This window comes from Aristolochia californica, unplaced genomic scaffold (assembly GCF_029961685.1).
Source record: "Aristolochia californica isolate CCGP_79_NKW_82.1479 unplaced genomic scaffold, dmAriCali1.0.hap1 SCAF_7, whole genome shotgun sequence".
NCBI lineage: Eukaryota > Viridiplantae > Streptophyta > Magnoliopsida > Piperales > Aristolochiaceae > Aristolochia > Aristolochia californica.
Window position 1 is genome coordinate 6,906,373 of NW_027182268.1, and position 14,772 is coordinate 6,921,144.

Consider the following 14,772-nt stretch of genomic DNA (forward strand, 5'->3'; position numbering starts at 1 on the left):
CCATCATAACTATCAAAATATCCAGACTTCTCCTTCAATTTTCCATTGTATCGACAAAAGAACCCAACAATTGATGTCATATTATCTATAAAAACTACATACATTAGTAAGAGTTTATTTATGCAAAAAATTATCTAAGTTCTAATTTTTTTGACTAGTCCTAACAATGTAAAAGTACATCTAAGTCCAAATTTACCGAACACCCCTGGTAGAGCCCCATATGACTTCGCAATCACTACAAACCGTACCTTGTCAATAATGGGGGTTGGGTTTCGTTGGCTAATGGACGCCCATGCAGGCGACTTAGCCTAGTTTGAACTGGACCCAAGCTACTCTTAATCAGACTCTCTACCGATCCCTAGGGACACATGGAAACTCAATAAAACATAGACAAAAAAAATACCATGTGGTGGTTATGTATAACACCCAAATCTCCTCACCACATGGCAAAATCATTCCATAACACTTCAAAATTATTCAACAACATTTTACAACATTTAAAAATTAATCGAACTAATTGTATAACAGATGACTAATCCTAACAATGCAAAAACACACGTAAGTCCAAATTCACTGAACACCCCTGGTAGAGCCCCATATGACTTCATAATCACTATGAACCGTACCTCGTTAGTGATGGGGGTCGGGTTTTGTTGGCTAATGGACGCCCGTGCAGGTGACTCAGCCTAGTTTGAACTGGACTCAACCCACTTTCCATTACCCAACCTACTCTTAATAAGAATTTGTACCCATCCTAGTAACTAGGGCAAACATAAGAAAACATAAACAAAACAAAAAAAACCATGTGGTGGATATTTATAACACCCAAATCTCCTCACCACATGGCATGATCATTCCATGACACTTCAAAATTATTTAACAACAACTAGCAACTAAAAATCTTGCAAATCTTATCTCAATAGAGTAAAGTGCAACTTCATAAATCAGAAAATTAAACGAAATTAACTAAAATTAAACTAAAAACTTCAGAAAATACAACATTCAATGGCATAGGAATCCATAAACTAAAATACAACAAATTATACAGAAAATTCATAAACTAAAATTAAACTTTACAATAATTTTAATTTATTTGCAATTGACAAAAACTTCATTAACATAAAATCAGAAACTAAATATTAAATCACAAAAAAAATCAATACAGTAATTAAACACCTAAATTCAAATCAACATTATAATTAAACACAATAATTAGATTCAATTAACAAAAGCCCTAAAAAATCACCTTGCTAAATTGGCTTCTAAAATTCAAATTCGAGTTTGGAGGGTGAGTAAGGCTTCGATTTTGAAGGAAGGGGTGGTGAGAGAATGAAATGATAGGTATTAAGAGAGGGGGCGCTGAGAAGAAATTATAGGGTTCACTTTTGAGAGAGGGGGCGACGAAGAGATTAAATGGTAGGCTTCGGTTTTGAGAAAGGGGTGGCGAGAAGATGAACGAAAGGGAACAAAGGGGAACGGAAAAGAAGAATGAGAGATGAGGCTGAGACGAAGTCTAGGTTGAGACGAAGAGATTGTTGAGAGGGGGGCGTCGACGGTGAGGTTGAGGCCGAGCGGCGATAGTTGGCACTACGAGAGGGCGAGAGGAGAGGAGAGGAGAAAGATCGAGGAAGAGAGATAGACTAAAATAAATAAGAAGTGAGGGGTTATGTGGCGCGAGAAGACAAGGCAAAAAGAGGGTTAATAGAAAATGATGTGGCAGCTTACATGGCAAATGACGTGTCGGGAATAGTGATGTGGTCGTCGATGTGTTCATCTACTCACATTGTACTGATGACATGGCAACACGTAATCAGTCAAAGCTTACATGTCACCTTTGACCGTACACATGTACAATGGACCGGTCAAAATTGGGTATTTTTCAAAATAAGTTCATAGCATCGTCGTTTCTCAAAATATGTTTTCGAAATTGGATATTTTGGTAAAAAACCCTATATTTAATGATGTGGCATATTACATGATGGCATGTTGGAAAGGAGACGTGTCAATCGACTCACCGATTGCTTGTGTGATATGACGATGTTGCGATGTATAATCGGTCAAAACTTATGTGTTTTTTTTACTATACACATGTACTGTTAACCGATCAAAGTTAGGTATTTTTCTAAAAACCTAAAAGTCTCTAAATATGATGATTCTTACTGAAGTATAGCGAGAGAAAACGAAAATTTAATGCATCTGTTACTCGTTGAGTTCCTGATATAGTTTCCCACATAAGGACGATGTCTCTCACTAGGGGTGGCTCCTAATAAGCACCTCTATAACAAATAAGTTCGGTTTGGGTTTCACGGGAAAGTCTGTGCTAAAGTCTTCTGATTCTCTCTATTGTGCTCTAGCTTGATTATTAATTATTATTCATAGCAACATGAATTTCTAATTTTTTAAGCATGGGACTTTCGATTTCGAATATGGGGATTAGCAGCTTGTTAGCCAATTTGTCTGTTTTCCGCTGTCTACTGACAGTAGCCAATTCGACACTGCCGCATGCATTGAGAAAAATACAAATATAAATACTTTCATCCTTGTATTCGCTGCATTTGAGATCATGTCTGCCTAGGGGCAGCAACTGATGCTAAATCTTGATGTCCGCCCTAGGCATAAACTTTGCAGACCAAAACATGCCTTTTAATGTTGTCAAAATGATGATTGAACTCGGAAGTAAACCGAGGAAACCAAAGCAACTCGTTCAACTACTTTCTGAGTTTATGAACAACAGTAACATTAACTACAATTTCTTCCCCTCAGCTTTACTACTGCGGAAATGGAAGAAGGAAAAAATAAAGAATAAGTCAACTCAACACAAGGAAACCCTAAAAGATCCCTTTCTCCTTGCTGGAGTGCAGAAACTAACATAGGAAAAACAGAAAAATCTAACAAAACCAAACTCCTCCACAAGCTATATACATAGAGAGAAAGAATGATTATTTTCAGTTACTCCTGATTACAATTTCAATTTAGGGAAAAAGTACCTCAACTTCGGGTTATTTGTTTGACCACTGGAATTCAATTTCCAGATTGCGTGAGGGTCCACTCTTACTTTCTGGCAGAAGTGTATACTCTCCAGCAACTGCTCCCAACATTACCACTCGGTCAATCTGAATTGTTACTTTTCCAAATGAGCTCTGTCATCCAATATGGAAGATATGGATTAGCCTCTGAAAACAATATGGTATTAAGATGTATTAAAATTTATTACCTTTCCGAATTTGCTCTTATTCTTGCAAGAAATGTGAAGTTTCTGCCCCTTGGGAGGACTGTCAAACGCCCATGCAAAGCCTTCATCCCACTCAGCAGTAGGACCAGTTGAAACAATCTGAAAAATAGGCAGCAGATTAGCAACGAGTGAGGATAAGTAATAAGGATGTGTGATCTCACTTTCAGATGAGAAAACAGTAAGCTAAGATCCAAGTAGCTAATTTTTATGAAACTGAGGTTAGAAAAATTAAAAGTATCAGAAATAGATCGAGTGCTTAACCAAATAATACATCCAGTATAAGAGACCCTCTAGGGCCCATTCTGCACACCATGTCAAATAAATCAGTTTTATTCAAATTTTATTTGAAAATTTGATGCCCCAAGGTGGAAAGAGAAAACTCAGAACAACAAAAGAAGCGCTCCAACCACATAAAAATAAAAAGTTAAAAAACCCATAACGCCGACACATTTTGCAATTCACACAGTTTTAGAAGCACAAGATTCAAAAGCTGAACAATCACAGAAAGAAGGGCAATAGAATAACAGAAAGAAACTGTCAAAAAAATTCTTTTCAAAGAATGAAACACAAATTTAAACAACGATCAGAAACAAAGAAGAATAAAAGAAAGCAACCTAGTCGAACCTTTGTTTGCCTTGGTGGAGTGTTGCCCAGGGTGAGCTTGCAATACACACTGGGATTTCCAACAGATTGCTTCAAGTTGTTGGCACGTTTAATAATTACCATCAGAGTTCCTGGCAAACACTGCAGGAGGAGTTCTGCCTTTTCCTGGAACCGTGGTGGACCGGACTGAATCAAGTACTGCAGCAAAGATATTGCCTCTGCTGTCGCAACAGATTGAACTTTAGAAACTTCAGCTGGGCAAGCCGACCACGCTTGCCTAAGAAGAAAAAGTGAATCCAGAGCAGCTTCTTGAGTTGCCTCTGTGCCAGTCTTAAGTGATGTGACCAAATGAGGAATGCTGAGAGTAGCGGGCTCTGTAGCTCTTAGACGTGGGAAGTTGCTAAATAATGCATTCAGAGATTTCAAGTACTCTTCATTCACACTACCAGTGGCCCACAAGTCCTTCTCTATAGCAGCTACAGAACAAGAAAAAGAAATGGATTAAACATGGGAAAAAGAAGCAAAAACAACAGTGATGGCAAAAATAGATGATGCCCATGAAAGTAAGGTTATCTGCCGGCACCACATATTAGAACAATGTATTAAACTACTATTTGGTATCAGCTAGATAGATCAAATGGCAATTAATTCAAAAGAAATACTTTCTTCAGGTAAACACTCCAGCACACATTTATAAAAAACCAATTTTTTGTTGGGTTTCATTCTTCAAAGATCAACATCAGATTTGATACTACAGTAAAATTTACACAAAAAGGCCCCTGATAACTAGTCAACTGATAAAGAAACGAGTAAGACTAAAAGATCATACCAGTAATAGCTCTCACTGTTTCACTTGAAGCATATTCCTGAATGGTGTGGTTAGAGAAGAGAAGCTTAACAAACATGGCTGCCTGAATTGATGTATCTGGATCACAAGCCCCAATCAGATCAAGTACAACCTGAACTCCACCAGCTTCTGCCACTGCTCTTTTATTAGATCGACTATACATCACAAGGTTTTGGAGAGCACAAATAGCTACCACTTTCATTTCCTCTGTTGGCTGATCCTCTAGCAGATTAACCAAAGCTCGACAAGCTGCAACAGCATCTGTAGTTCGGGCAAGTCCCTCATTCTGGAAAAGGTCACCAAGAGCAAGAGCTGCAAGCAACCTCGCTTGCTGAGCTTGGGACTGTGGATCAAGAAGGTACTGAGAGAGTGGAGAAATGGCAGCTTTTGCATCTTTTGTTTCTCTGATTTTCACATTATTGAATAAAACTTCTAACAGTCTGGCTGCAGTTTCTTCACACTGATGACACCTAAGAAGTTCCAGAAGTGCCTCTACAGCTCCACTTTCAACCATTGCTTCAGCACTTGTTACATCATCACTTTCTAACACGAGAAGAGCATTTAATGCACCAATAACTGTACTTTCAGTGCCCGACCGCAGTAACCTTACCAAAACTGCAACTGGCACCTCCAAATAAAACTCAGAACTGAACTGAAGAATACTGGCTAACACAGATGCAGCAGATTCCCAAAGAGCATGAGGAAGTGGAGGATCAGATTGCAGTATGACTTTGGATAGTTCATTCACCCCGCCTTCCTTTGCAATTGCATTGGGCCAAGTTATAGCAATTCCTACAAGAGCTTTTATGCCTCTCTGCTGCAGGATAGGATTCCCAGATCCAAGAACTCGGACCAGAGGACCAATTGCTAGCTGTGTAATGCCATCCTTCTGTAGATGTTCTTCCAGTAACAGATGTGAAAGAAGCTCAGCAGCTAACTGTTGTACGGCTGGTGCAGGTGAATCAAGCAAAGGGATAAGTGGCTCAAGAGCCTGTTGAGGGGTTAAGCAATGGTCAGCCCGACATTGAGGGTGCTCCAAAACATTAACAAGGACCTGCAAAGCACTGTGTTGACCATCAAACCCAAAATCAGGTCGAGTCAGCAAGTCAAAAAGTGGAGAGACCACTTTAACTGCAGCTGGACCCTTCGCAATAGTAGTGTTATTGGTAAGAATCCGAAGCAATTCCGTAAAGCTCGCAGAAAGGATATCTGGAGCTTCGTGTAGTATATCAAGAACACTCTCAATAACTCCAGCTTTGACCATTTCCATCTTGCAAGCAGGACGGTCTTTTCCTAATTTCACCAGAGTCCTAGAGACAGATTCATGAAGGGAATAATTTCTTCCAAACAAGAGACCCACAAACGGAATCACAGCCCCATGTGCAGCAACCAATTCTGCCAACTGCTCATCATCCAGTAATTTGTCCAAGGCACGAACCACTGAGTGCTGGGCTGGACTGTACTCAGTCACAAGAAGAGATACCAGTGGCTCCACACAGCGTGCAGCAGCCATGGTAGACCTAATTCTTGTATTTCCAAAGAGAACACAACACAATTCAGCAGCATCTCCCTTGAGTTCCATTGAACAGTTTGACGAGAGAATTCGACAAAGAACATCCACAGCATTCATTTCTACATCTGCCACAGCAAGGGCTCTTGAAGGACTGTCACATAATAATCTAACCAGGGCAGCAATAGCAGCATGTTGCTCCTTCTCCATGCCAGTATTAAGTATCTCAACTAATGGCTGAACAGCTTGTCTAGCAGTTTCTCCATTCCTTATATGATCAGAAGAAAACAAGCTTTCTAATGCTTTAGCAGCACTATACCTTGAAGCCCTACCACCAAGGCGTAGAACTGCCACAAGCTGATTGACAGCACCATAAGCAGCTTCATGGCGCCGGGTTTCAGCACTACTGAAGAGAATACCCAGCAAATCAGTGGCTGCTTCTTCAGTTGCATCCCGTGGACCAAGTGACAAGTACTTGGTTAAAGCCTCAAGGGCCCCAGCTTCCACCATGAAAAGCTTGTTTGAGGAACTATCTTTTGCCAGCTGGGTTAGAAGCCCAAGTGCTAAGAAAGGAGCACCAGGACGATCAGGTATTGGTTTAAGCAGATCAACTAGTGCAGGTATTGCTTTCCGAGAGGTGGCTCCCACTCTAATGTCCTCAACTCTGAACAATCTCTCCAGTGCCACTTGCTCTGGATTCCTGACAAGATAAAACTCCTCCGAAAGTTCAAGAAGATTGAATATATCAGACTCAGCACAGCCAAGTAATGGTATGAGACCACCAGCTGCCCCAGAGTTGGCAACTGCCAAGAGGGTCCCTCGACTGCCATTGCAAACCAGACTGGCCAGTGCTTGAGCAGCAAAATACCTATTAGGTGTTTCCTCCGATTTCAACAAATTTGCAAGCACAGGGATTGATCGCATGGTTGCAGGGGCCCGAATGATCTCTCTGTCTAGAAATAGAATTGCAAGAAGTAACGCACAGACCCATGTATTACTGTCTTCATTAGAATCACTCTGCAGAATATAGAACAACATAGAATTGGAAAGAGTCACTGGGATGACATAAAAAATAAAGAACTGGAATGCGAAGGAGAACAGCACACCGTAATAATCTCCTCAAGTGCTTGAAAACCATTACTAGAAGTGGACAAGATATATACAAGATAAATGAAAGAACAACAAAAAGTCTTCATATATCAGTTGTTGTCAAATTTCACCTCTTTTTCATACAGGATTAAGTACCAAAGACAGAAACTTCTTTTTACTACATGATGATGAAGTTTCAATAGAAAAGGGGAAAAGATACCATACCCTCCCAGAGAAAAAGTGGAAGGAAAAGAAAAAAAAATTATTGTTACCTACCTAAAATGAAGAGAAAATTGAACACTAAGATCAGCTATTGTACCTGGGCAGCTTGTGTTATGTCTTGGGATAACTTATCTGTTAAAACTTCAATAGCTCCAGCTTCCATAATGGCAGCTTTACTTCTATCATCATGAGAGGCAAGTACTGAGAGTAGCCAGACAGCTACAGTATCACCCAGAATAACTTCTGTATTGCTTTTACTTTCACCATTACTACTTTGCTCTTTACTGTGCCTGTAAATGCTGATCTCCATACAATCACTTCCACCATTGACAAGAGACAGCTTCAGATGCTTGAAAGAGAGCATATCAACCAAAGACTGGATGAGATGGGAACATAGACTAGATTCATTCAGATCCTCTAGAACTTTCTGGTGGTGCTCTTTTGCAGCACATATAAGAAGTGCAGTACCACCAACTTTGACTTTCATATGCTTCGTGCTAATAACTCTTCTTGCTACAGCTGATGCACAACCAGATGTACCAGCAATGGTACCCCCCAGAATAGTAGCCTGACCATGGCAAAGTCTTGACAAAATTTCAATGGCTTTTTCCTGTAGGACTGGTGTTCCAGCCGCCATACATGAGACAAGTGGTAGTATTGTGTGTGGATATTCCGACATGATGGCCCATGCAGGCTTGACAAGTCCAGCACTTCCTTTTGACCTAGACAAGAGAGTTAATGCATCAAGTGCTTCAGTTGTTGCATCAGCATCTACACTTACAGATTCCAAGAGGGACACAAGAGCAAGAACAGTTCCAGCTCGATTTACAATGTCACATATAGCATGATCAATCACACGGCAGTGAAGCAGACGAGCAACTGCAGCTGCAGCATGGGTCCTACCATCTACTGTGCCTTCACGCAGAACTCTAGTAACAGGCAAAAAAATCTCTTCAGGGAGAGCTTCTTCGGAGGCTTCATTATCCAGAAGGAGATTTGCCAAAGCCCTGGTTGCCTGCTCAGAAACTTCTAGAACAGGGGAATTAGCAAGAACAACTAATGGAGCAAATGCATCTTGAGCAACTGAAGCCACATCACAGTTTTCTCTGATTGAAAGGAAAATAGCAGCTAGACAGCGTGATGACTCCAGCAAAATATTTTCAGATTCCACACTCAGCAGCTTCATGGATGAAGAAAGTGCCTTAACGGCAATGCTACTTTCTCGCAAATCCTTTCGACAGTCGAACAGTCCTGCAAGAACTGAAGCTGACTTAGCTTGAGTCTCCTCTCTTGTGGAACTCAAAATTTTTATAATTGTCTCAATCGCATCATTTGCAGCACTTCCTTCATGAAGAATATCGCTCATACAGGCCACAGAAAGCAGATTTTTTAAAGCATCCAAGACATAAACTTTTGACTCAGGTAGATCACTCACTAGAAGGGCAGTGAGCTGGCTAATCGTCCCTGTATCAGATTTATGGATAAGGTGGTTTAATGTCTTTGCTGCAATCTCCTTCCCATTCTCACTTCCATTTTTCAGAAGCCACAGTAAAGCAGGGACAGCATCAGCGCTCTCGACACATGCTCGGATATCTTCACTATGGTTACAGAGATTCCCAAGAATAGTTGCAGAGTCCTCCTTGGCTTTTGGAGACCCAGTTTCGAGAATCTGAACCAGTGGAGGAATCCCCCCAGCAGCAGTAATAGCCCATATGCTTTCATCATTTTCAATAGATAAAAGGCAAAGTAGAGCAACAGCACACTCCTGCTGCTGCTCTGATGAAAGACCAAGAAGTGATATCAGAAGTTGGACTCCCTCACGACCTTGGAGAGCCCGCCATAGACTACTCTCATTTCTACAGAGCTTAAGCAAGGATCCAACGAGTTCCTCCTGAATGTCCTCAGCAGCCATTGTGATCAAACCAACAAGTAAATGTTTAGCATCAGCATTTTCAAGTCTTCTTGAAAGAATTGAATTTCCATACAAACTAGCAAAGGCCTCAATGGTGCGTTCCTGGATTAGAAATGGCAATTGAGGCTTAAACTGTTTCAGCAATATCTGCTCAACAACTAAAGGGTTAGATTCTCTAATTGACTCCGCTTTGGCATCATATATCATAAGCGCTGAAGCTAGAGCCCCCAAGGTGTCAGCAACCTGTGCAGGAGAAGTACAAGATTCAAGACTTTCCCCAAGACTTGAGATGACGTAAGACAAACCACCTGATATATTTGCTAAAGCACACATTGAGTTCTCCTGGAGTGCTTGTGCATGCTCTCCTTGCATGAACTCTTTAGATGGAGCAATTGTAGAATTTATAAGTACAGGAATTCCACCAGAACTAGCGATTTCTTTCCGTGCTTCTTTACACTGTGCAGAAAGAGATTTGAAAGCTCCAGCAGCCTCAGCCCTAACAGGGGTATCATTACTGGGTCCCAATAGCTTCAGGAGTTGTTTAGTAGCCCCAGAAGATAAGACCTTAGGGCAGACTGATGCATCTTCCATCATCATGCATGCAAGAAGGAAACAAACGTTCTCTTTCGTGTTTGATTGTCCAACTGTGAGCAAGTTTACAAGTATGTCGACTCCTCCTGCTTCTATTGTTGAAGACCAAAATCCTTCAGTGCAGCTAGAAAGATTTCTCAAAGCTCCTGTAAGAAGGCTATCAACCAAACTTTCCCCTTTATGCCCATGTTTCAGTTGTTCCCACAGAGCAGGAACAACTCCTTCAGTGGAGAAGATTTTGGATCCAACATGATCCCTAGCCCCACCTTGAGATACAGCATGGATAGCTTTTGCTGCAGCAATTTGTCCTTCAGATGAGCTGGATTTCAGGAGGCCAAGCAATGGAGGAATGCAACCCCCTAACAGTACTTTCACCCTGAGTTCTTCCTCCTGACAAAGAGACCCCAATACGGTGGCAGCCTGCAACTTCACTCTCAGAGAACCTGATCGTAGAAGAGAAACAAGGATTGGAACAGCCTGAGAGTGAGATCCAACAGCACTGAAAGCACCATCACGAGTTTCAATAAGAACAAGCAACTGCTTCAAAGAGTTCTCTTTGTCCTGGGCAGTTGAAGAACTCCGGCGCAGATGCTCAATGCATTGGGCAACACTTGCTAGGGTGCCATCAGGATCCTCCATACTGCTGGTCCAGTCTCTGCAGGTAAAGCAAAACGACTCACATAATGAAACTGTTGAAAGGTTCTTAAATATACTAGATGAACCAAGAAAAAATACATAAAAAGATTCCGTGCAAACCACAAAATTTCCCCCCAGTTAAAAAGATTATATGGAAACATTCTAAGAGAAACAATGTTTGCATACTTGACAAAATTAATCTTAAACCTCAATCCCAAACTGAGGGCCCAAAGAGGAATACATTTTCCTTAACAAATTGCGTCACCAAAAAATATTCTCATCATATCAATTGACATATCTAGTCCAAATGACATGGAAGAGACCAGATTAAGAGAAGATAATTTCAGAAAGTGTTTTAAGAGGTCATTTGGAACTCCTTTGTATTATTCCCACAAACACCAAATGCAAGGTTGCTTATAATGCAAGCTCAAAAGGATGCTTTGAATATTACACATTCTAAGAGAGCCATACTTTTTCAGGCAATTGAAGATTTTGTCATTTAAAATGTTTAAAGTTAAACTAAATGAACTCTATTAAAAGAGTCAAATAAACCGAATGCACTCTAAGAGAACATCAAGTGAGAGCCTTATTTCTCAGGAAAGCAGTAATTATGACATGGTCAATCTTTTGAAAACATATGAAATAACAGCTCAAGGAACAACAGAATGAGCCTCCCCTATACCAGAGATTCAAATTGTATTCACTGCAAAAACAAGAGCATACCAGTTATTTTTTAGAAGAAAAAAATTTGAAATTCCATATTCAAGAATTTGCAACAAAATGCAATATAATACAAAACATAATGATATATAAATAAAAACTATTGACAATAATTACACTTACCTTAATGACAATAATTCACTCCAAAAATCTATTGATTGCACACTGCAAGTTTGATTGATTAATGACAAAATTACACCCTAAAAAAGAAAATTCTATTAATTCCATGCCTCAAGCCCGATCGAGTCTGTCTTTCCAGTTTTTGCATGAAGAGATGTTGAATCTTTGTCAATGCATCCTGGGCAAAATATAAGCCACTAGACATTGCTTCTTTGTCAACAGCTGGAATTAGAGATTTTGAAGACATGCCAGCTGAAGACAAGTGAGTCCTTTTTTTCATTTCTATAAATGCATGAATAAAACATTAAAAAAAAAAAAAACTTTCACATGGGAAAGGAAACAAGAAATGGTGATTGAATTTATTTAGAGTATTGGATCTACATCTTAGGCATAGAATTATTGTACATGCCAAAAGCAAGAAAAGAAAACTCATATCACTGTTTGTTCGACTTTTTTTCTGAATGATCTTATGTCAAGTATATCCTACTTCTCTACATAAAGAAGTAATTGTATTATTTGACAAAAAAAATAAGCCTGAACATCCTAATATGAGGAACTTCCCAAATTTTAACATGCCCCACCAAAGAGCCTCATAATTTACGCAGTTTTCACACAAGTAGAATAAAGAAGTTATATAAGACATATTAGCATGTTAATATCTTGCACCAACCTCACTCCCATTTTGGCAACTGAATGGGGGGTTGAAGGCTCCAAATCCTGCTGTCTTGCCTCCACACTTCTCTCCTGTGATTTAAGAGAATGAAAATCACATAAGAATCAGAAATGGGCATACCAAAAGTGGCTATAAATCATATAGCAAATATAAAAGCATGGACATCAAGATCTATAACCACCATAGAAATGGATAATATACAATAAGATGGAATATAAGGAGGTAGTTACGCAAATTATATACTATTCTTTACCAACATAACAATGTTCAACAGCCATGCTAGACAAGACGATTGCTAACCTAATAAAGCAACAATGTTATGTATATTTTAACCACGGTTCTGTACTACGGATCCTTCGCTAGTAAAAATTGTATTAAAAAAAATGAAAGTCGTGTTCTTTATTAGAGCTTTTTCAACTCAACTCAGAAGGACTACGACATGTGAATTATTTGTTTACAAGGTTGTCAAAAGTGTTCCTCACAAAAGAGTTTCAAACTTAACATTTTTCCAAGGTAAACGGACATGGGAGACAGAAACAAAAAAGGCAGAAATACTCTTGCATATAGCTTAAATCTTCTGCCTTTGTAACTGAATTCGACTGAATTCGATACTAGATTTTAAACTGTTAGAAGCAACAGCAACCAAATGTGCTAACAACCGTGCAAATGAGTGCATAAAAAAATAATAATAATAAATCCTGATTCCTGTCTAACATTAAAATGACAGCATCAGTAGTTTGGTGCAAACTCCAGGTCCTAAGATCTGGTCATACTAAAATATGATTGCCCCAGGGAACACAACCACACATTACAATAGAGTTCCCATACAATAAATATGCCTGTCTATGAGTTAATCAATTCCACATGCTTGACAACTTAAAGGCACCATATACCTAAAGGCACCAATCAGTTGAGCTATCTGTAAATTGTAACCATATGACCATGGAAATGAGTAGTGTCATGCTCATCTTCGGCTCAGCACCTAATGATCCAAGCCACTTAGTATGGCACCATCAGAATCAAACGGTATCAACTAGGGTAAACTCAGTTTTTGGGGTACCCATCTCCATACAGAACAAACCTTGTAAACCCTATTTACAATGAACAGAGTGTACCCATGTTCATTTTTTACATCTGATTTGGTCCCCACCACTAAAGCTTCCCTAAAATATACTAATGAGTAAAATGTTTCTCTATCTTTTGTATACCCCGACAAGTCAAACATTTTCCTAGCATTTTCCGTGTTCCCTGTGCTGCTATCAGATGATATTCTTGGTTGTTTATGCAACATGTATAGATTAACCAGAATAAGTGAAATTAAACTAAATGTCCTTCAAGTCCAGATAAAACTCCACTACATTTCACAGCACCAAAATAGAGCAAATCAAAGAGGAAGCACCAGATCTTCGCTTAACCCAGATATTACACAATTTATAACAACTATAACCGCCAAAAAACAAGAACCAAGATAAGGTAAACGGAAGTATGGAAATGTACCAGATCAGTAGGTCCATGGCTGTTGCCATTGCTATTTGGGTACCTCCAAGCTAATGTTGTCGCCATCTTTGCTGCTTTTTAAACTACGAAGACTTCCTACTTGATTGCTTGTTATAGATATGCTTGGACACAAATGATAACAGATAAAGAACCCTCTTCCCTACAAAATCCACACAAAACAATCCTCTCATGCCACTGTATAACGAATTAAATGAAAAACTTCGAGATACTAAAGCTATCCATTTGAAAACTCTGACAGTCATCACAAGAGCTCAGAACAAGCAAAAGAAACCAAATAAAGATAGAAACAGAGTACCAAAGATAGATTCAGTTTCAAAATCAAAAAACCTTCAGTTTAAGTACAGATTATCCGGACTAGCGAAACACTAAATCTGCAAGTCCTAGATCCACCTCGACGTCAGTAGAAAACTCTCCCTACTCCACAGTTTCACACACTGAACAAAACCAAAACTTCATAACCGAGACAAATCTGACCATATCAGGCAAATTCAACCCTCCGTCACACCAAATTCACTTACATCCACTAGATCTCTCCACTCCGCCACAAAACGAGAGCAAATTCAAGCTCTCAATGAAAAAAAATACACTCCACCATCCAATTCCTAATCAAAATGTACCACAGAGACCACAACATTTTCGAGCAGACAAACAAAAGACCGACACTCTTTTTTATAGTTTTCACCCGCATTTAACACCAGATCGTCATGGATTACCAGATCATTCGCTCCGGACGAAGAATGACCGACACTTGTGAGAATCTCACGAGCGGCACGGCGACAAATCGACACACGCCGCGAACTGCGAAGATACCAGAAAGCCCGTCGATTTGACGTGTCTCACAGCATTTGAGAGCTCCCGAGCAGAATTTCAGGGGGAGAGTATGGGAGAAATTACGGACAGAGAAGGCACTCTGATGGATTTTCGGGGTTTCTGATATTTCTCGCTCAAATCTCTCCCTGCCGCGAAGAAAATGCGAGGATTTATTTCTTTCTTTTGTTCTTCTTTTCTTTTTAACAATTCCGACGTTGCTAGATACTCTGCTGGCGCTCTTTCATTTCACTCTGCTGACGCAGAAATACCGCCGACAATTTAAAGCATT

At 39.8% G+C, this 14,772-nt stretch overlaps 1 protein-coding gene across 1 annotated transcript; it reads right to left on the bottom strand.

Annotated features, from left to right (window-relative positions):
• Positions 1-2,677: 2,677 nt before the first annotated feature.
• On the bottom strand, positions 2,678-14,716 carry LOC137935985 (protein CELLULOSE SYNTHASE INTERACTIVE 1-like). The gene is made up of 8 exons (XM_068780450.1): positions 14,387-14,716; positions 13,653-13,812; positions 12,153-12,226; positions 7,601-10,661; positions 4,665-7,209; positions 3,857-4,311; positions 3,215-3,331; positions 2,678-3,140 (listed from the first exon to the last, which is right to left on the bottom strand). The coding sequence occupies exons 2-8, from the start codon at positions 13,716-13,718 to the stop codon at positions 3,000-3,002; spliced, it is 6,459 nt and encodes a 2,152-aa protein (XP_068636551.1). The 5' UTR covers positions 13,719-13,812; positions 14,387-14,716; the 3' UTR covers positions 2,678-2,999.
• Positions 14,717-14,772: the final 56 nt, after the last annotated feature.

What these genes read in the sequence shown, in the direction of transcription:
- LOC137935985 (XM_068780450.1), bottom strand. Translation starts at nt 13,718, where the DNA reads ATGGCGACAACATTAGCTTGGAGGTACCCAAATAGCAATGGCAACAGC. An exon ending in ACATAACACAAGCTGCCCAG is followed by an intron (nt 7,210 to 7,600) that starts GTACAATAGCTG and finishes TATATTCTGCAG; the next exon opens with AGTGATTCTAATGAAGACAG. An exon ending in CTCCACCAAGGCAAACAAAG is followed by an intron (nt 3,332 to 3,856) that starts GTTCGACTAGGT and finishes CCTATTTTTCAG; the next exon opens with ATTGTTTCAACTGGTCCTAC.